Source organism: Pinus tabuliformis, chromosome 7 (assembly GCF_031772625.1).
Source record: "Pinus tabuliformis cultivar Carrire ecotype Pingquan chromosome 7, CPIR1, whole genome shotgun sequence".
In the NCBI taxonomy this organism is placed as follows: domain Eukaryota; kingdom Viridiplantae; phylum Streptophyta; class Pinopsida; order Pinales; family Pinaceae; genus Pinus; species Pinus tabuliformis.
Genome location: NC_142293.1, coordinates 1,667,901,241 through 1,667,924,518, shown reverse-complemented (window position 1 = coordinate 1,667,924,518; position 23,278 = coordinate 1,667,901,241). Strand labels below are relative to the sequence as shown.

The 23,278-nt window shown below is 39.1% G+C and overlaps 1 protein-coding gene and 2 pseudogenes across 2 annotated transcripts; 1 reads left to right on the top strand and 2 right to left on the bottom strand.

Annotated features, from left to right (window-relative positions):
* Window positions 1–7,992: 7,992 nt before the first annotated feature.
* On the bottom strand, window positions 7,993–9,931 carry LOC149254858 (phospholipase D alpha 1-like; annotated as a pseudogene).
* A 3,857-nt stretch (window positions 9,932–13,788) lies between these two features.
* Window positions 13,789–15,722, top strand: LOC149254857 (phospholipase D alpha 1-like; annotated as a pseudogene). Its single transcript, XR_016265492.1, has 2 exons — window positions 13,789–14,072; window positions 14,480–15,722. The product of XR_016265492.1 is annotated as a phospholipase D alpha 1-like (transcript).
* Window positions 15,723–20,371: 4,649 nt separating this feature from the next.
* Window positions 20,372–20,725, bottom strand: LOC149254856 (23.6 kDa heat shock protein, mitochondrial-like). Its single transcript, XM_089454856.1, has one exon. The coding sequence runs from the start codon at window positions 20,723–20,725 to the stop codon at window positions 20,372–20,374; it is 354 nt and encodes a 117-aa protein (XP_089310982.1).
* Between the last annotated feature and the right edge of the window lie 2,553 nt (window positions 20,726–23,278).

Sequence of the window (23,278 nt, the reverse complement as noted above, 5' to 3'; positions counted from 1 at the left end):
CGATAATATAATCCTGATCCAGGAAGCTCTGGATTCAAGCTGGCGCAGGGGGGATCAAGGTATGATTATAAAGTTGGACATGGAAAATGCCTTTGACTGGGTTAGGCATGGATTCCTGTTAAAATTTCTCAGGAAAATGGGGTTGGATGAGACCTTCATCAAATGGATAAATCTTTGTATTGCCTCCCCTTGGATTGCTCTGTTGGTAAATGGAAGAGCAGCTGGATTCTTCAAAGCCTCGCGGGGCCTCCGGCAAGGGTGCCCCCTCTCTCCTTTTTTATACATTATCATGGTGGATGCCCTGAGTCAAAAATTGGAGTTTGAAAGAGTCTCCCTCAACCTCCCTGGCATCCATTACAAGGAAGGCATCAAAAGTATAAATCATGGGCAGTTCGCAGATGATACTATTATGATGGGAGGAGCCTCGACCACAATCGCTCGTCATTTTAAGAGAGTCTTAGATAGTTTTCTTAGTGCTTCCGGGGGAGCCACTAATGATAACAAAAGCCACATCTATAGTTGGAACATCTCAAGACATAAGGAAAAAAATATAGAAGAAATCCTAGGGTTCAAAGCAATCCGGGAGTGGACTGATTTCAATTATTTAGGGATCCCAATCTTCCGAAGGCGAGCTACACCACAGGCCTGGAAAAAAGTGCAAGATAAAATAAAAACAAAAATTGTAAACTGGGGTGGTATTTGGCTTAATTATGTTGGAAGAGAAATCCTCATTAAGTCAGTCCTGTCGACAATCCCTCTGTATCATTTCACTACCCTTCAAGCCCCCAAGAGCGTGCTTCAACAAATGGGCAAATATATAAGAAAATTCATGTGGGAAGGAGGGAAACAAGAAACAAAGAAATATCATTTAGTAAATTGGAAAATGGTCAGAGCTCCGAAACAACATGGAGGTCTGGGAATCAGGGATCCGGAGATATCTAACTTGGCAATGGGAGCAAAAATGTACTGGAGTTTGATCACGAAGTCGAGTCAATGGTGGTCCCAAGTGATCAATGCTAAATATCCATCCCAACAAATTGATAGTGGGGGATGTGAGGTCTTTGGTATGGGCTCTCCCATCTAGCGACTAATCTTCTCCTCCAGGGATATTATCACCAAAAATATAAGAAAATTTTTAAGAAATGGAGCCTCCACCAAAATTTTCTTTGATTCAATTATGGGGCTCTAGCCCTTCGATTCTGACCTATCCCTAATGAATCTCAAAAACTTCTTGTGTAGTAGGGGGAAGGAAAATTTAAGCCAGATTGTGGAGTGGAACTAGCAAGGAGGTTGGAAGGGTTGGAAGCTAGAAAATATCCCAGAGGCACTTCTCATACAAAGAGACAATATTTTAAAGAAGTTAAGGGGATGTGCCCCCATAGCTCTGATAGAGGCAGACAAGTGGGGTTGGAAGAATGTCAGTTACACAGTCAAAGGCAGGTATTCGCACATGCTCTTAAACTCCCAAATACCTCCAAAAAACTCTATTTGGGGGAAAATATGGAAAAGGAATGCCATCCCAAAAGTCAATTTTTTCTGTTGGCTACTTTCGCATAAGAAAATTCTTACAACGGAAAATCTTCGAAAGAGGGGATTGATTGGCCCCTCAAGATGCGCGTTATGTGAATCCGAGGAGGAATCAATCCCCCACCTCTTTCTCCACTGTCATGTGACTAAAGAAGTTTGGGTTGTGGTCCTTGGGCCTCTTTTTTGCAGAACAATTTGGCCTTTGGACCCCTTGATCTTCTTTAGCTCTTGGCCCAAATCCTATTTGGGCTCCCTTCAAGCCAAAAGAAATTTCAAAGAAATATGGTTGGCTCTTCTGAAATATGTTGTTGGCAAATATGGTTATCAAGAAATAAGGCAATATTTAAAAAGTCTTAGCCTTTGGCTGGGGTAATAGCCATGATTTCCCTTTCAGCTTGTATGGAACTGCACAAACCAGATTTTGATCCATCCTTGGATAAGATTGAATCCATCTGGCTTGCTCCGTGGGTGTCTCCCCTGGCCTTTCAGGTTCCAGGGAACAGTTCTCCCTCTTAGGTGAAGTGGATTTTGAGGTTGTCCTCAGAAGCTCTGGTGGACTGGCTCAGATCCACAAATAAATGGACCCTTCAATTCAATGGGGCATCAAAAGGTAACCCTGGGGTGGCAGGAGGGGGAGGGATTCTCATTAATCCCAAAGGAATCATTGAAGATAGATATGCTTGGGGGCTTGGATGGAAGACAAACAATCAAGCTGAAGCGTATGGATTGTTTATGGGCCTCACCTAGGCTCAAAAGAAAGGAATAAAAACCCTGCAAGTGCTGGGAGACTCCATGATTATAATATGACATATGAATTATGCCTCATCTGAAAAAAACACAATATTAAACCAAATTATCAAGAGATCCCAAGGGATGATCCCATCCTTCGATTCGGTGACCTTCTTCCATATTCTAAGAGGAAATAATCAAGAAGCCGACAAACAAGCTAACCTTGCTTCCCAGTTGATAGAAGAAAGGAGTGTGGTGAATGATGTCGTGGGAACGACTAGTATCCCATAATTTAGTTGATGACTTAAAATTCTTGGATAGTGGAGGCTGCTCTTGCTTAGGCGATATCAAATCTTAGAATTAGGGATTTTGATTATAAATTCATTAGGTTCACTCCATGGTTTTCCCTCTTGCCCCTTATCCCTCTCCCTCCCTTGCCTCTTCCCCCCCGCCCTTTTCTCCCCCTCTCCCCTATATATCATTCTCAACCCTTCCCTCCGACATTCCCCTTCCTTTTCCCCGGTCACGCCTCTCTTATGTTCCGTCCCGTATCCCCTCTCTTCTGTCATGTTCCCCTTCCTTTCCCACCTCTCACCCCTACCACTTGGGCCCCGCAGAGCATCTCCTTGCATTCCCTAGCTTGTTCAAGAGCCTTGTGGAAAGCATGTCCTATGCTTTCACCCGCAACGTGTATGTTATCATCACTCAGGTACCATCTCTATTAATAACATGGATCTCTCGGTACGTTTTCAGTTCATTTGCCCTGGTTATCTGTGTAGGATAAGGGGAAGAGAGGAGCAACATTTATTTCCTGAACACAGATCGATCCTGAACACTCGTGGGAGGAAACTCAGAAGGATAATGAAGGACAAGGATCAATGCTGGGAAATTAAGGTGGAAGGCTAGGAATTAATGGAAGATCATTGGGATCATAGCCCCATCAATTTCGTCAATAGGAAATGCAAGATATCGCGGCATTGTTACTGTTATATAAGGAACAACAAATGAAGAAGTTTGCATTAGGTAATGCTCCTTGTTGCTCAGGTGGCCTCCGCGTAGGACTTGAGGTTGAAGCTGAGGTCGTTGAGTGTTAGTAGCTAGGAATGGATTACTTGTAAGAATCCCAGGGAGCCCAGTGAGTCAGACCTTTTGAGTGGGAAGTTGCAAGGGTTCGTGGGTCTAAGGGGTGTCGTTGGTCTGAGGGGTAGTGCAATTTTGGGAACTGTTATTTTGTTGATCTGGGAGGGGTCTTTGGATTAAACTCTCACGAAAATTTTGGACGTCGACCTGCAGAGGGAGGACTGTTAGAATTCAACAGTATTTGACACTTCAGGAGGGGGGCCAGGGCCCTGAAGCAGTGATTCCGAAGGAGAAGCATCATGGTGCAGTGGGCCTGAGTGTAATTGGTGGGAAATATGCAATTTCTGGTGCTGGTAATGATATTCCATTGAATTGGGAAGTCTGATTGATCTTGGTCGGCTTTGAGTCTGCTACTGGTGAGAAGGCTTCTACTCTTCTGGTCTGTGAGGGGGTCTTGGGACATATCCTTAGGGTGGTGTGGTTGCCCTGTAAGGTGTACTGGTGGGTCAAGGACATCTTGAACTTGAGCGAGGGGAACAAAAATAATAGCAAAATTCTGGGATGTCAGAAGATAGATTCAAGGGGATAGAATGCAGAAGACAATCCTTGGTCAAGCTCTTGGGGGAGCTAGAGGCCGAGGTCAGGTCAGTAAGGTGCTGGAAGTCATCGGGCTGAGAGGAGAATTCGACCAACCTACACCACTTGGATTTAGAGAAGGCATCGCGGCTTTGCAGCGCATCGTGTACATTCAACAACAAGAGAATCTCACAATGCAGGAGAGACAGCTGGAGAAGAGGGTCCGAATCTGTCAGTTGGAGGATGAAGTGGAAGCACTACGTCAACAAATTGAGCAGCTGAAACTCACGGTGGCGGAGATTAGCAAGAACAATGAGGAGGACTCCACTGAACAAGACCTATACAAGAATGCCAAAGTAGTCTCCATCGGGCTAGACCTGAACAGTCCAGCGCCTCTGGACTTTTATGGACTTTTAGACTTTTCTATTCTTACTTGGTTTTCAAATGACAAAATGTAAATGTAAATTTTTGTTACTTCAATTTTGTAGAATTTACAGTGATAAGAGATCTGTGAATGAGAATTTTTGTATGCACTACAAAAAACACTTGTATAGTGGATATGAAAACCAAATGATGTATCACATGTCCTTAGAAGGCTGGAAATTACTATGTAAAATCCCAGTTTTGTTTGCGAATGGGCGTGCCATATTTAAATAAAAAATCTACTCATTCTTAAAAAATACTAAAATAAAATAAAATTGTATGCATGAAGATAGAAAACAAATAGAGACAACAAAAAGGAACACATTCACAAATCACTCAACAACACAGCTCTACATTATAGTACCCTAGATCCATCTTAACTCCTGATCTATCAAGGGCTCAGAGGGATCAAATCTCTCGAGGTGGAAACCTCCTTTCTGAAAATGTTTGCACCTCTAGAGATTTGATCCCTATGTGAGCTTGATAAACCTAAAGTTAAGATGGATCTAGGGGAGGTTAATTATTAATTTTATTTTTTAGTTTAATTTTTATTTTTTTGTAATTTCACTGAGTTAAAATGTTTTAATTAATAGTTTTATTTTTTATTTTTATGTAAGCTGAGTAGGTCAAAATGTTTAGATAACATAACATAATATAATATGACATTACAACATCTCCATGGTTAATAATATCCATGGTAAAGTGGAGTGAGTATCTATGGTTAACAATCTTGTTATATTGTAAGTATTATTTTGATTGTGAAATGAGAGATGGCTTTTGGGCATGTGGTATTAAAGAGTTTGGCCCATGGTATGGTTAATAATATCCATGGTAAAGTGGGGTGGATATCTATAGTTTTTTTTTGTATTAAGTATTGAAATTTAAATATGGTTAAAAAAAAATTTAATGTATATGTTAAAATGGATCTTAATTTATAGCTATTATTTATATCTTATATTCTAATGTGATGGAGGTGTAAATATATCTCAAAAGTAATTATAATCATTTTCTTTTAAATTTAATAAAAAAACATGTTATAAAATTAAGTTCAAATAAAATATTTTGATTGTGAAATAAGAAATGGTTTTTGGGCATGTTGTATTGATGAACCATGGTATTGGCCCATGATATTGGAACAATCCCTATTTACAAGTTAATAATATCTATGACAAAGTGGATGTGAATATTCATGGTTAAAAATATTGTTATGTTGTAGCTTTATTGTAAGTATTAAAGTTTTTATGTGGTTATTAATTTAATTTCAATATGATTACATAATTATTATTCTATTTTATAGTAAAAAGGATTTTAACTCCCTGGATGCGGGTGACCATTAATTCGCCTGCGATGAGAAGACGGGATGACGGCGAACGGGCTGGCCACCTGGCTCTCGGCAATCTTCCCAAGCACAGAATTAAAACTCCTCAGAGTACCCTGCAGACGGCATTAATTGCCCGCTACAGCTGAGGCAGAATCATACTTTGTTTAACCATGAAGCCCGCTCATAAACATGGCATTCTTCCCTTGATCCATTCTGCCCGTCCTCTACAGGTAGCAGTGCATATTGAAAGAACCAGAACAGGGCGTCGCCACTAGTCTGTTTGTAGCCCTGTTTCGGGCAAGGCCCACTACCTCTCCCAAACAATTCTTTGCAATTCTGCTCCTGTTCTCCAGCTTTCAGATTCATCTGTGCCCAATTACCCTATCAATCCCCCCTCCGCTCACCCTAACGCTCTCTTTGCTCTTTATTCCACCATGGTTCGCCACTGTTTGCTCAGCAGAAGGGGCGGCTCGCGGGGTGGAAGCTCTCGGCCTCAGGCCAGGCAGCGAAGTATCTCGGACTCTCCTTCTTCCTCGGCGGAAAATCCCCACTACCCAAATACAAGAAGTGGTCGTGGTCGAGCAGGCCTTCACTGCTCAGGCAACGGTGTGGAGGCTGTGCGCTCTGCTCCCTTCCCTTTGCCCTTGCATCATACCCCCCATACCACGCAATTCCAATTCAGAAGCTCACTCAATAGACCGATCATCGTCGCCACTATTTCCGTCTCCTTCTCTGAGGAAGCAGAGCAGAGTATCCCGATGACCTTCTCCATGGACGAGATGCACAAAGCTGGACCGAGTCGAAACAGAGACAAGGAAGCAGCGCAAGGAGGTCAAGGTGGTCGGAACAAACGGAATGGGAAGGCCGTCGCTGGCAGCCTGCATGAAGAATTGGAACCGCAGAATGACACGCAGGCAGTGGCAAGTGGCATGAGGGACGCGCCGGACCCGCAGCTGGACGCAGGTAGCAGAGAAGGTGAGCAGCAGGCCGTGGGCCAAACTCAGTCTGACAACCCAGATGACTGGGCTTGCCCGATAGTGGAGGAACCTGCCGCGGAGGAGTTCATTACAAGCGTCACGAATGCCAGGTGGCACTTTACTTAGATCTTGGTCTTTTTCCTCTTTTTTTCCATGTTGGCGATCCTATGCGGATGTAATGCTAGTTTTCTGGGTGGTCTGTTGTTCTTGGATGGAGTAGCTGGGTTTACTTTGCTGGTTCAATGGTTCTCTTCAGAAAACTGTGGATAAATTTTAATGTTGTCTCCTTTTTGTATCTCTCTCTATCAGACTGGTTTCCCCTCTGTTGGGGCAGTCTCAGATCTAGTTAAATGGCGGCAAGATGAGTTAGGCTGTATTCCTTTACGGCCAGAACACCTTTGTAAATATCTTTTTATTTTCTTTTAATAGATTACTCTTACTTAGAAAAGAAAAAAAATGGATTTTAACTTATTGTTGTTCATTATATGTTATATATTTTAAGGTAATATATATATATATATATATATATATATATATATATTATGATTTTTTTATCATAAAAGTTATTCATAATTTTACTAATAAAAAAAAATTACAAACACTATAAGATCTGCGGGCTCTATTATTTTAACCAACATATAAATGTTTACCAATTCTTTACCATATTTTAACCAACATATAAATGTTTACCAATTCTTTACCTATTATAAATCGGACATATTAATATAAATTCAACATATCAAGCACATATGTTAAAAATGTTGACAAACTTTTTTACATTACACTTATACATCACACTTACACATCACCCTTATATTTGTTATTGGATGTCTCTCCATGCAATCATAAACTAAAAAAATCAAAATGACCAAAGAAAAACAATACAGCATATAGACAAAAGATATAACAGGGGATCCATAATCATGATCTAAGTATTCATAAATTTAATGCTAGAGAAAGCAATCCATCATATGGACCAGAAAAGTATTCATAAATTTAATGCCATGAGAAAGCAATCCATCATATGGACCAGAAAATATAAGGAGTAGTCTACCTAGGCGGTAGAATGGCCCTTTTTCCGGCACCGGCCGGAAAATCGTCCGGCTCCGGCTACCGGAAATCTCTCCCTCTTCCGCCACCATCCCTCAGCTCCACCACCACCTTTCTCCGCCACCCTCCCTGACCGCCCTGACATTCCCTGACATCCCTGACCGATCGCCTGACATCCCTGATCGATCGGGGAGTAATTCCTGCGGGGAGTAATGAGCTGGAATTCATGCGGGGAGTAATTCCCTCCATTCGAAATGGTCACCCGCGCCCATTCAAGCTCTGATACTTCGAAATTTCAAGCTCTGCGCTTCAGCTGTGCTGGCTTACCCCTCTGCGAACTCCTTCCGCACTGCAGCTCGGAGGCCAGGTACTCCTCGCCGGTAAATCCTCAAGATTTAGGAGCAGTGTGGGATCGGCCTGTTTTGTCCAGCGCTGAGTAAAATTGGTGACCACATCGTAAGCAGCAGGGCCTTGGATCTTAGAATGGGCATCATGCCATGGCTCCCTAGGGCCTCCGTGCCGAAGATCTGCTCCCTTGTAATTGATGTGATGAAAATCATCCCTGTAAACAGTATCCAGAGTCCTAAACAATGGATGGATCTCGTTATCATACCTTCCATCGCAGAGATCGATTCCTCCAACGAAGCTCACGACCTCGCGATTCTCAGAGCCATGGACGCGGGCATCCAAGCACACAGTCTTCTGGTGATGGGTAAACTCTGCAAAAATCTCCGCGGTTTGGAATGCACTCATCGAACGATCTGCGTATCTGGGACATTGAAAGCAAAGCAGTAGACGTTGGTGCCCTTGAAATATTCAGATGTCTCGTCACAGTGGGTTTGCATGAGTCCCTGGTAACTGAGAAGCTCCACGGCCGTTATATCCTCCCAGATAAGGACCAGAACTCTTACTCCCTGATCCGCTTTCTTCTTCAAAAGTTCACCCAATGTCACAGTTTCTGCACCAGGGATCATCCTTTCCTTGTCCCTCACAAGCGTAATCTTAGTATTTACAGACCATCCAGCAATGTATATAATTTGCTCGGCTCCATCAATGTACTGGTACACTTCCTCCCACAGTCTCGGAGGCCTGTATAAGGCGCGCTCCTCGCCATGACCCAGCTCGATCCTGGGACGATAATTTTCTGATAAGTGAGAATTCTGATACAGATTGACTCTGCATCCTTTCCTCTGCTTGAAATAGGACTCCTGGGAAGTTTCGATCTCGAATCCCGGAACCCCAGTATGGATCTTCTGAGACTTGTTTGAACTGGAGGCGGGCATGGATCTGAGATTTCTTCAGCTGTTCGGAAAAGTCTTCATTATATAAGTCATACCAGCCCTCGATGACCTTGCCGCTGAGGATTTCTGAGATTGGGATCTTGGCTCTTCCAACCACTTGTGCAGAGATTTCCAATCCCTTCTTAACGCTGATAACCAGAGAAGGCGATGTGTAGGCGCAGAGTATGTGAAAAGTTTCGTTCCAAATTGGGTTTGTAGGTTCACGGGACAGAACTCTGGTTCTTGCAATTCTAGCAATACCAATATCTATGGTGGCATATAATCCAATGTGCTCATCTAGATGGAGAAGCTCCTTAACTTCCTCCCCCACCTGCTCAACAAAAAATCATTAGTCCTACTTCAAAATTTTTACAAAATGATATGCATTCTTAAACAAAAGACCAAACCTGGGCTTCAGCAAGGTCCTCACAATCATTAGTCCTACTTCAAAATTTTTACAAAACGATATGCATTCTTAAACAAAAGACCAAACCTGGGCTTCAGCAAGGTCCTCACAATCATTAGTCCTACTTCAAAATTTTTACAAAATGATATGCATTCTTAAACAAAAGATCAAACCTGGGCTTCAGCAAGGTCCTCACCTTGTAGAGAAACAAGAATCAATAAACCAAAACCAGGATCTTGGAAAATTCTCCACCTTGTTTCTCAACAAGATGTACTACTGTTCAGTAAACATCAAATACAAGATCCATAATCAAAGGTGGTTGACGTCATTACCTTTCTCAGCAACCTGGGTAAGCCTCCATGACTGAGGTGCCTAGCTTCAAATATAGTGGCAGTAAGTGTACCATGAACTACTTGGGATGCCATTGGAGACCTGTATTAGAAATCTGTAAATCACAAAAGTAATGCAATCCACTGACTATGGAGATGTTTCAAGCTACACAAATTTATAAGAGTACAGGGAATTTGAAGACCAGCAGGTTTTTAGACCACTGTTCATTGGAACATGTTTTTCTTGAACACTTTAGGTCTGTGAACATTCTGTCATATGGTATTGATACATGAAAACTAACTCTACTTTGGTAAGGAAAAAAATTATTTTGAATGATGTCTTCCACACATCTTGTGGATCAACAGGTATCTAGTGATAAATGGACTTCAAGTAGATTCTTTTGATTAGTTTCACTCCCTCCAATGTGTCGTGAATATCATCAATTGAGGGCTTGGGTACCTTCTGTTGTTTCTAGTCATTGCAAACAGATTTTGGATAAAAAATTATGCCAAGGAAACAAAATATGGGAATTTTGTTTTATAAAGGAGGTGGTGGCCTTTAGATTCAATAAAATTTGGAACCTTGTTTTTAAGCTTAATCAAAAGGGAAGGCCTTTGATTATGGCAAATCTCTTAGCTTAAGAAAATTGAAATAAGATACTAAGACTGTACTGAATAAATAATTTACTCAACTTGAATAAACTTTACTAATACAATACATGTAGAAAACGTTATTGCAATACTCCCAAAAGGTTTAACAAAACGAATTTATGAATAACCAGAATCATAGACAGTAATTCAAATACTTTGAGGAATGAAATTAGCAAATAGTAGAAATCAAATACTCATAAATATCATAACTCTATCATGGAAATAAGGGAGATTTATCCTCAATCTTTCCTCTCTAATAATTCTAGACAATCCTGCTTTGTACTGAAGAATAGAAAAGAATGACAGAAAACTACTCACAGATAAACACACACTGCCATGAACCAGTATGTGAAACCTTTGATTAAATCTCAAAATTGAGGCCTACAAAAAATATATATGAAAGTATTTTCTGATTACAAAATCCAACCCCTCTCTCGATTTGCTTCTTAAAATTTAAAAGTTTCCATAACAACAATTTGTTATGAAAAATTATAAAAATAGAATTAACCAATAGAAAATAAATAGTTTGTTACAAATTAAATCAAAAGCTCCGGTTATGTTTCTTTATTTGGAATTTTCTGTTGTAGTTAATAAATTTTAGGAAGGATTGCAACTATTTGTCGCAATTTTCACCAACTGGATAACTGAAAGATGTCATCTTCCTATAGGCTACATCCAAATCTGAGCATTTCTTATAAGTAAGAGAAACTGGAAACAGGTATTTGATCTAGCAATGGATGTAGAAATCATTCATTAACTTACTGATGAGTGTTTTACCCTCTATCTCCTCTTTCAAATTTACAAATTTACTGTGATCCCCTTTTCATTCAATCAATATTTTTTAGTGGGCCTACCGGGAAATCAATTTATTTGGTGTTGTCCAGGATGTAGGTAGTCCTAATTCTCTCAAGATGTTAAATTTGGTGTGAAAATGATCCAAATCACTTTGAACTTCTCTGCATTTTTCTTATACATTCTTATGAAAATTATTTTTCTTTTTGGACTTTCTTAATCTTTATAATTAAACCAGTTCTATCTCTGATGCCTACTACCCTTAATTGCTCCTTGCCTCTAGAATTTAAAAATTTTACAATCTTGTTGCCTAAGGTTGGCTTGTGTCTTAATTCTTCATGGATTTGTTGTGCAACTATTGTATTTAAGTGGAATAATTTTTCCTCTTCCCTAATTACCTTGAAACATAAGAAATAATGTCATCCCATAAACTTTTTCTTGCATCAACTAGAGACGGAGCACCTACTAATTGCTTTTTAAACCATTCAATGTCTGAAAATGCGTTCTTCTCTTTAGATGCAATATTAAGAGAGGTTTATTTATCCTTTAATTCTTTCTTCAAATTATCAATGTATTGATCATTTGGTTTGAGTGATTACATTACCTTAGTCAACTTTTCAGTTTCTAACTGTTGTGTTTCAATAGGAGTATCAGAGATAGTTTGACTAGCTCTTTCTTTCAGCAATTGTTCTACTTGTTTTTCTAGTTGATACAATTGTTTATTCTGCTCAATCATCAATGAGAAGAATATCTCTTTTTCCTTAGTGATAGAATCTAACTCCTTTGTTTGAACATGTTCAATTTTCTCCTAAGGACATTTATAGCAGTATCCCTTACATCCATGAGGGATTGGATGGCATTGATATTGTTTGGGTCAGGTTCCAATTTAATAATCATGCTTTCTATTTTCCTTAGCTTCAGTGGATGTCTTCTCCTGTCTCAACTGATTAGTGATTTTCTTCAAAGATTTCTCCAATTTTTCCACAGTAGCCACTGAGTTGTTATAAGAATGGCACAACATTTCACCTGTTTGCCTAGGAAGGTCCATCTAGTCCATTGGATGTATCTGTTCCAAGTTAACAGTGAGCCTACTTGCTTTGTAGTCATAAGGAGTTTTAACATTTTGTGTCTTCAGCTCTAAAACTGCCAGTTGTAGTTGCTTCTTTCCAAAATCCATTGTTGTTAATAATCTAGTGCTTGTAGAAGGACCTTGTTTTCATAACTCATTGAAAGCAATCTTTTTAAGCTCTACATTCTTACTTTTGATTTCCATGAATTTGGAAAATAAATCATTTTTTGGAGCTAGAGTTGCAGAGGATGAAGGGACCTCGGTGACAGCCAAGGGAAAAGACTTCATGTTGAAAGAAAGCTTGCTTGTTGTATTTGTTTCACTGAGTGTTTCAATTTCATTATAAGTTGCTTCAATTGTTGATTATCCATGTCTCTATCCTTGTTCTTCCACGCTCTGCCTTTTCATTATTTTGAATTGTACCTATGATTCTAAAGTTCGCTATGACTATCTTGGCTACTCCTTTTCAGCTCTTTCTCTTTGGGTGGTTATGTATCCAAGGTTCTAGGTTCAGTTAATTTGAAATCCCCTCCCTCGCCTATAATATCCATTAATTTTTTCTCTTCCCAAACATATTTGTTAGCATATATTTCAATTAATGTTTTTGCTACATGTTGATATGCATATTATGCTTGTTCAACCCTTAGATTGGAAATGTTTCCCTGAGTTCCTATTTCCAAACTTCTCTTAGAGACAAGCTCATTTCCTATAACATTTTTTCAACTTCCTATGTTGCCACTCTATCAGTTACCTGAAAAGGGCCCACTTCAACTTTCAATTTAAATAGAACTGGGTATTTCTAGGTAAAAAGTGAATTTGATCAATGTTCAAATTCTATCTGATATACTCTGGTGAAAATATTCTGAGAGGAAGGAAAGTTGGGAGCATATAAGGAGCTGGCTCGCACCCATATACTCTAATTTCAATTAAATCCTTGTACAAATACCAGTCGCCCATCCTTATATTATACTTCAGTTGTATCCATCTTCTAACCTCTCGAAGTATTCTAGGAGGTGGATTGAGGTCATGAATTATTCCATATGCAATAGAGAAGAACTAATTAACATAATCTACAAATGTAAATTGTCAAGCATACTTTCTGAGAAGAGAGGTCCAGAAAATCACTGAAAATGCTCCTCCATTTGAATCCTGCTTTCTGATATTAATATTGTGAAACGTTTCCTCCTGAAAGTAGATGAACAAGTGAACCAACGCTGACTGATATCTAAAATATATAAACATATCGAAATCTTCCAGTTGGTAATTTATAGCATTTGAAAGATACTGATTAAATTGGAATATTGCAGAAGATCTTTTGATGGGAGAAACATAAGATAGGAACCCTAGAATACATTAATCAACTTCTAGTCATGGTCATAACATAACTGTGAGAAAATCATAGAAATAATTTGTCTGGATAGCTCTAGAAAAATACTTGATAAATATTGGGGGATTTTACTAGGGATTTCGTCTCTAGGGGTAAAGATAATTCTAAATTTTACTTTCTTTCATCATGAGAGAGATTGTGATATGTGGAATTTAGGATTTCATTAGTAAGAACCTAAACTTGTTTTCACTTTAGGTCTGTGAACAGCTGCAGTAACCTCCATGTAATTTTCAAGAAAAACATGTTCCAATGAACAGTGGTCTAAAAACCTGCTGGTCTTCAAATTCCCTGTACTCTTATAAATTTGTGTAGCTTGAAACATCTCCATAGTCAGTGGATTGCATTACTTTTGTGATTTACAGATTTCTAATACAGGTCTCCAATGGCATCCCAAGTAGTTCATGGTACACTTACTGCCACTATATTTGAAGCTAGGCACCTCAGTCATGGAGGCTTACCCAGGTTGCTGAGAAAGGTAATGACGTCAACCACCTTTGATTATGGATCTTGTATTTGATGTTTACTGAACAGTAGTACATCTTGTTGAGAAACAAGGTGGAGAATTTTCCAAGATCCTGGTTTTGGTTTATTGATTCTTGTTTCTCAACAAGGTGAGGACATTGCTGAAGCCCAGGTTTGATCTTTTGTTTAAGAATGCATATCATTTTGTAAAAATTTTGAAGTAGGACTAATGATTGTGAGGACCTTGCCGAAGCCCAGGTTTGGTCTTTTGTTTAAGAATGCATATCGTTTTGTAAAAATTTTGAAGTAGGACTAATGATTGTGAGGACCTTGCTGAAGCCCAGGTTTGGTCTTTTGTTTAAGAATGCATATCATTTTGTAAAAATTTTGAAGTAGGACTAATGATTTTTTGTTGAGCAGGTGGGGGAGGAAGTTAAGGAGCTTCTCCATCTAGATGAGCACATTGGATTATATGCCACCATAGATATTGGTATTGCTAGAATTGCAAGAACCAGAGTTCTGTCCCGTGAACCTACAAACCCAATTTGGAACGAAACTTTTCACATACTCTGCGCCTACACATCGCCTTCTCTGGTTATCAGCGTTAAGAAGGGATTGGAAATCTCTGCACAAGTGGTTGGAAGAGCCAAGATCCCAATCTCAGAAATCCTCAGCGGCAAGGTCATCGAGGGCTGGTATGACTTATATAATGAAGACTTTTCCGAACAGCTGAAGAAATCTCAGATCCATGCCCGCCTCCAGTTCAAACAAGTCTCAGAAGATCCATACTGGGGTTCCGGGATTCGAGATCGAAACTTCCCAGGAGTCCTATTTCAAGCAAAGGAAAGGATGCAGAGTCAATCTGTATCAGAATTCTCACTTATCATAAAATTATCGTCCCAGGATCGAGCTGGGTCATGGCGAGGAGCGCGCCTTATACAGGCCTCCGAGACTGTGGGAGGAAGTGTACCAGTACATTGATGGAGCCGAGCAATTTATATACATTGCTGGATGGTCTGTAAATACCAAGATTACGCTTGTGAGGGACAAGGAAAGGATGATCCCTGGTGCAGAAACTGTGACATTGGGTGAACTTTTGAAGAAGAAAGCGGATCAGGGAGTAAGAGTTCTGGTCCTTATCTGGGAGGATATAACGGCCGTGGAGCTTCTCAGTTACCAGGGACTCATGCAAACCCACTGTGACGAGACATCTGAATATTTCAAGGGCACCAACGTCTACTGCTTTCAATGTCCCAGATACGCAGATCGTTCGATGAGTGCATTCCAAACCGCGGAGATTTTTGCAGAGTTTACCCATCACCAGAAGACTGTGTGCTTGGATGCCCGCGTCCATGGCTCTGAGAATCGCGAGGTCGTGAGCTTCGTTGGAGGAATCGATCTCTGCGATGGAAGGTATGATAACGAGATCCATCCATTGTTTAGGACTCTGGATACTGTTTACAGGGATGATTTTCATCAGATCAATTACAAGGGAGCAGATCTTCGGCACGGAGGCCCTAGGGAGCCATGGCATGATGCCCATTCTAAGATCCAGGGCCCTGCTGCTTACGATGTGGTCACCAATTTTACTCAGCGCTGGACAAAACAGGCCGATCCCACACTGCTCCTAAATCTTGAGGATTTACCGGCGAGGTGTACCTAGCCTTCGAGCTGCAGTGCGGAAGGAGTTCGCAGAGGGGTAAGCCAGCATAGCTGAAGCGCAGAGCTTGAAATTTCGAAGTATCAGAGCTTGAATGGGCGCGGGTGACCATTTCGAATGGAAGGAATTACTCCCCGCATGAATTCCAGCTCATTACTCCCCGCAGGAATTACTCCCCGATCGATCAGGGATGTCAGGCGATCGGTCAGGGATGTCAGGGAATGTCAGGGCGGTCAGGGAGGGTGGCGGAGAAAGGTGGTGGTGGAGCTGAGGGATGGTGGCGGAAGAGGGAGAGATTTCCGGTAGCCGGAGCCGGACGATTTTCCAGCCCGTGCCGGAAAAAGGGCCCGCGGTAGACTACTCCGAAAATATAATAGATGATCCATAATCATGATTTAGATATTCATAAATTTAATTCAATTATATAATTAACGCGAAATGTATCCATGTATTATGAATATACCTCCTAAATCCATGGCCTTGCAGTGCGGTGTCTGGAATTAAGTCATAGTCGGTGTTCCATTGCAATCAACCCGGCTCCCTGCATTTCTCAGAATGGCAAATGCAAGAAAACATGATCTCCATGGCTACGACTTTTCTCACGTTACCCTCTGCGTGGTCATAAACTACTCCATGGCTTCTTTTCCTTCTCGAAACTGTGGAATTTTAATCTCTGCATAGTCAAAGTTACCACATACTTTGGACTATTTTTCTTCGTGGACTTTTGATTTGGAGGGATGGTTTTTAGTTCTGGAAGTTTGTTGATCTGTATTTACAAGAACTGAAAAACAGTTATATTAATGAAGCTCTTGTACCTTTGTGATGGAATTTGCATAAATTTCAAGGGTGATATAGAATTCCGCTAGAGAATGATTATTTTATTATAGTGTAATGTACTTGTTATAAAGTAGAAATAACACTTTTAAAATATAAATTCATTAGAAAATTATTTATATATATATATATAAAAGTTAAATATTAAAAAATATATTGATAAATAGTCAACTAATAAGAGATAAAAGTAAATCAATTGTTATAAGAGAAACCAATAATAATAATAATTTTCAAAGTTTATAGTGAAATCAAACACCAAATTGAAACATGAAACCTCTTTATTTGTGAGGCAAAGGACTGGCCTAATATTAAAATATGTTGATATATATATTTTACCACTTTTAAATTTGAATGTATTCTAAACATTTAACGTTTAGTTTTTTAAACATGTTCTGGATTATTTTTACTCAAAATCCAATTAAAATTTGTTGAAAAAATTGTTAAATATTAAAAAAAAAAAAATTAAAATGTTAAATCTATTTACACATTAAAAATATAATTTAAAAATTAAAAATTAAAATTTTTCAATAATTAATGCCAATAATAATAAATAAAAATTTAAAAACATTCTATGATTCTATATAGATTACTTTTAATAATTAAAAATATATTAATTAGATAAAAAAATTATCATATATACATTAACATTAATAAATAATAAATAATTAATCAAATAAAAAAATCACTTTATTCACATCATTATTAATAAACCAAACTACAAAGTATAAATAAATAAATAAATAATCAAATGGAAAATTCACTCTATTTACATCATCATTAATATACTATACTTTCTAAGCTACAAAGTATAGTAGTATGGTGTCACAATACTAAATAAAAGATGTTACTTGCTCCTTGTATTATATATCAAAGTTTATATCGTCTTACCAATAATGCGTGAGATGCCACGTTTACACTATGGAGAACGATATGAACGATATTTTGTTATATTGAAGTCCACAATTGATGGAGGTGGTAGATAGGTAATGAGATAAGGATGGTTGAATCTTAACCTATCCACAAGTCTCACAAGAGTAAACTATTAAGTACAAGGCAACTTTACCCAACTTTAAGTAGGTATGTACCCAAGGTTTATCTTCCCCTTTGTATGCTCCTTGTGGTCGGATAGTTTTTATTTCCTTCTTACTAATAGAATATAATTGTGCTCATTGGCTTATGTAACACTTATTGGATTCCCTAAATATGTTATCCAAATCATAATTTACAATCCAATTTATGAGTTGCATAAGTTAGAAGAGATGAAGATTTAAAACTTTAGCTATTTATTCCTATTTAATTTCAATGTAGAATAATTAAATAAAAGAAATGGAGATTGCAATTGATGTTTTCATAGCATTATCTTCATTAAATAAAAGAAATGGAGATTGCAATTGATGTTTTCATAGTATTATTTCTATTAATAATTTATATTTAACTTCAATGTAGAATAATTAAATAAAAGAAATGGAGATTGCAATTGATGTTTTCATGGCATTATCTCCATTAATAATTATTATGTCTCACCTTGTGTGGAATATTTTGATAAATCAATTTTAAAATTCTATTTGATAAATTAACTTCAGAGATATGAAATTCCATTTACATTATTATTGGTCTATGCTCTTTAGGTTATAGGAGATATATTAATTGATTTTCATTATGCATATTAGTTCTCCATAAAAATGAATGATTTTATTTTTTAAAGCAAAATTTCCTAAATCTATATAATTTTTTCACTTTTATTTCATCATTTTAACCTAAGTTTCAAGTCGAAGGCTTTCTTTGGCATTTTCCCAAAGCAGAGGCTTATATTTTGTGCTAATTTCATGGGATAAAATAAATAATCAACTAATAGTTCAATCAAGTCAAGTATTGCTAGAACTCACAGTAACATTACTTGCTAACATTAAATGTTTGTCTCCACACATATTCCATAGACAATATATTACAGAAATCCCATTGTGGTGACTATGTGTCCAACTACAGTGACTTGGTATGATAGTGACGAGATTCTAGGGCGAACCAAAATCCCAATTCCCCAATAAAATTGTCCTTGAGGCCTGTGGGTTATGCGCCCACAAAGCCTCTTGGAAACGCTTCTATTTAGGCACAGGGAACTAGGAAAAATTTCGAAAGACAAATCACAATAGAAAACATGAAATCGACATGTTCCAGCGATGCCAGTTGCAGCATCCATCATTTCTCGAGCTCTCTCCAAAGAAACCACACTACAATCGTATGCATAGACAACAACACTGCCATTTGCTTGTAAAGTCGGAAGCACAAAACTGTCATTTTTCATTTCAGCTTTGATCTCATTAACATTGCATACATCCCCGGGGAGTCGAACCCTGCTATTACATTTCAACTCCTCCGATTCTCCTTCGCCCTTGATCACCAACACACCTTCCTCGATGTGTATTTTGACATCTTCTTTACCCAATCCTGGCATATCTAGCCACAGCCGAAATGCTTCGTCATCTTCTTTGGTGTCCCAGGGCACTCTCGCGCCTTCACGTGGCCCTGCGCTCGGCACGCTCGCAAATCCGCGAAATCGGCCAGTATTATTACCATTCTTGGTATTCGTCGACCTGATAACTTGATCGAGAGTCACTTCCATCTCGACTGCTCACTTTTACTCTTGCGTAGAATCTCTGCTCCGCTGGATTGGAGTCGCTGTTGTTGTTGTCGCCTGCATGAGACGATTCTCTCTGGCCATTTGATAAGAGCACCATGGTTCCAGGAAAAAAAAAAAAAAAAAAAAAAAACGCTGGCAAACAATTCAGGAAAAAACATACACAGACACAAGTTCACATAAAACACATTTTTATTATGTACAAACTCAGATTACAATTTAAGGCATCTCAGCCTTAATCAAGAATTCTCCAACAACTACATTTTTTCCTTCTCTCCCACGCACAGGGTTTTCTCCTCTCTTTTCTTGATTCACTCATGAATTCTTAAGTTCTTGTTATACATACATTCAGATACATTTAGTTTTAACTAATTTTTTTAAACTAAAATTAGTTCATTAACCGAGTCTTGTTCAAGGTTGGTCTGGCTGTCCATGTGGTCATCCACGTGTCTCTTTCTCTAATGTTTTTTTCATCAAGGGTTTGGATGCCCCTGCATCAGACTCCCGAGGTACAAAAATTATGACCTCTTGGTCATATGCTCCCGAGGTACAAAAATTATGACCTCCTGGTCATATGTGTTTCCTTAGCAATAGCAATTATACCCATTGTTTCACTTCTTCAGTGGAACTGCCTTCATGTGAGCTGCAACCAAACCTCTGCAATAGCAAGTCCTCCCTGCTACCAAATGCCCTACCAAGCTTCTCTCCTGAACTTAGTCCTCTCGACATCTTCGTGCTTCTCTCCTCTCGAACCAATTCAGCACTTCTGCTCTAGGTTTGCTGCAATCTTCTCACCTTCACAAAATAAATTAAAAAATTACAAGCTTACAAATCTTCAACAAACTGTACCTCTTCTTTCTTCGCATGCAAAAACTCCTCTCCGTAGGAAATCTTTTCCCGCACTGATACCACTTGATGGTGACGAGATTCTGGGGCGAACCAAAATCCCAATTCCCCAATAAAATTGTCCTTGAGGCCTATTGGTTATGGGCCCACGAAGCCTCTTGGAAACGCTTCTCTTTAGGCACAGCCAACTAGGAAAACTTTCAAAAGACAAATCACAATAGAAAACATGAAATTGGCATGTTCCAGCGATGCCAGTTACAACATCCACCATTTCTCGAGCTCTCTCCAAAGCAACCATGCTACAATCGCATGCATAGACAACAACACTGCCATTTGCTCATAAAACTGGAAGCACATAACTGCCATTTTTCGTTTCAGCTTTGATCGCATTAACATTGCATACATCCCCGGGGAGTCGAACCCTGCTATTACATTTCAACTCCTCTGATTCTCCTTTGCCCTTGATCACCAACTCACCGTCCTCGATGTGTATTTTGACATCTTCGTTACCCAATCCCGACATATCCAGCCGCAGCCGAAACGCTTCGTTGTCTTCTTTGGCATCCCAGGGCACTCTCGCGCCTTCACGTGGCCCTGCACTCGGCACGCTCGCCAATCTGCGAAACCGGTCAGTATTATTACCGTTCTTGGTATTCGTCGACCTGATAACTCGACCGAGAGTCACTTCCATCTCGACTGCTCAATTTACTCTTGGGTAGAATCTCTGCTCCATTGGATTGGAGTCGTTGTTGCTATTGTCACCTGCATGAGATGATTCTCTTTGGCCATTTGATAAGAGCACCATAGTTCCAGGAAAAAAAAAAAAAACACTGGCAAACGATTCAGGCAAAAACATACACAGACACAAGTTCACATAAAACACATTTTTATTATGTACAAATTCAATTACAATTTAAGGCATCTCAACCTTAATCAAGAATTTTCCAGCAACTACATTTTTGTCTTCTCTCCCACGCACAGGGTTTTCTCCTCTCTTTTCTTGATTCATTCATGAATCCTTAAGTTCTTGTTATACATACATTCAGATACATTCAATTTTAACTGATTTTTTAAACTCAAATTAGTTCATTAACCGAATCTTGTTCAAGGTTGGCTTGGCTGTCCATGTGGTCGTCCACGTGTCTCTTTCTCTAATTTTTTTTTCATCAAGGGTTCAGATGCCCCTGCATCAGACTCCCAAGGTACAAAAATTATGACCTCCTGGTCATATGGCCCCGAGGTACAAAAATTATGACCTCCTGGTCATATGCGTTTCCTTAGCAGTAGCAATTCTACCCACTGTTTCACTTCCTCAGTGGAACTGCCTTCATGTGAGCTACAACCAAACCTATGCAATAGCAAGTCTTCCCTGTTACCAAAACCAAATGCCCTACCAAGCTTCTCTCCTGAGCTTAGTCCTCTCGGCATCTTCGTGGTTCTCTCCTCTCGAACCAATTGAGCACTCCTGCTCCAGGTTTGCTGCAATCTTCTCACCTTCACAAAATAAATTAAAAAATTACAAGCTTACAAATCTTCAACAAACTGTACCTCTTCTTTCTTTGCATGCAAAAACTCCTCTCTGCAGGAAATCTTTTCCTGCTCTGATACCACTTGATGGTGACGAGATTCTGGGGTGAACCAAAATCCCAATTCCCCAATAAAATTGCCCTTGAGGCCTATGGGTTATGGGCCCACAAAGCCTCTTGGAGACGCTTCTCTTTAGGCACAGCCAACTGGGAAAACTTTCGAAAGACAAATCACAATAGAAAACATGAAATCGACATGTTCCAGTGATGCTTGTTGCAGCATCCACCATTTTTCGAGCTCTCTCCAAAGCAACCACACTACAATCGCATGCATAGACAACAACACTGCCATTTGCTCGTAAAACCAGAAGCACAGAACTGCCATTTTTCATTTCAGCTTTGATCGCATTAACATTGCATACATCCCCGGGGAGTCGAACCCTGCTATTACATTTCAACTCCTCTGATTCTCCTTCGCCCTTGATCACCAGCACACCATCCTCGATGTGTATTTTGACATCTTCTTTACCCAATCCCGGCATATCCAGCCGCAGCTAAAATGCTTCGTCGTCTTCTTTGGCGTCCCAGGGCACTCTCGCGCCTTCACGTGGCCTTGCACTTGACACGCTCGCCAATCCGTGAAACCGGCCAGTATTATTGTTGTTCTTCACTTCCATCTCGACTGCTCACTTTTACTCTTGCGTAGAATCTCTGCTCCGTTGGATTGGAGTCGTTGTTGCTGTTGTCACCTGCATGAGATGATTCTCTCTAGCCATTTGATAAGAGCACCATGGTTCCAAAAAAAAAAAAACAAAAACAAAAAACAAAACAAAACAAAACAAAAACAAAAACAAACAAACAAACAAAAACAAACAAACAAACAAAAACAAACAAAAAAACAAACAAAAACAAACAAAAACAAACAAAAAAACAAACAAACAAAAACAAAAACAAAAACAAAAACAAAAACAAAAAAAAACAAAACGTTGGATTCAGGCAAAAACATACACAGACACAAGTTCACATAAAACACATTTTTATTATGTACAAATTCAATTACAATTTAAGGCATCTCAGCCTTAATCAAGAATTCTCCAGCAACTACATTTTTGCCTTCTCTACCGCTCACAGGGTTTTCTCCTCTCTTTTCTTGATTCACTCATGAATCCTTAAGTTCTTGTTATACACACATTCAAATACATTCAGTTTTAACTGATTAAACTAAAATTAGTTCATTAACCGAATCTTATTTTTTAAACTAAAATTAGTTCATTAACCGAATCTTGTTCAAGGTTGGCCTGGCTGTCCATGTGGTTGTCCACGTGTCTCTTTCTCTAATTTTTCTTTCATTAAGGGTTCAGATGCCCTTGCATCATGGTACCATCCTCTATTGCCACCCAGTAGCTTGCATATAAGATCCTTAATACTATTAAAGCAAGAGAAATAGTCAAGGAACCAAGTGATATTCAGGTAGCTTGTGTGTAAGATCCTTAACTACTAAAGTATGAGAAACAATCGAAGAACCACACAATATCTACTTTTCTTTGAAAAATTCTTAGCTCCATAGATAGATCTTAATAGATTTGTTGTAGTTTCTCAAACAACACAGTCTCTATAGTAGCCTCCTAACAAGTCGAATGTAGCAACATCCTAACAAGTAGAACTAAAGCTGAATTTCCATGCCTTGTAATGGTACTTCTCATATATGCGTTGTTTTC

What these genes read in the sequence shown, in the direction of transcription:
- LOC149254856 (XM_089454856.1), bottom strand. Translation starts at nt 20,725, where the DNA reads ATGGAAGTGACTCTCGGTCGAGTTATCAGGTCGACGAATACCAAGAAC.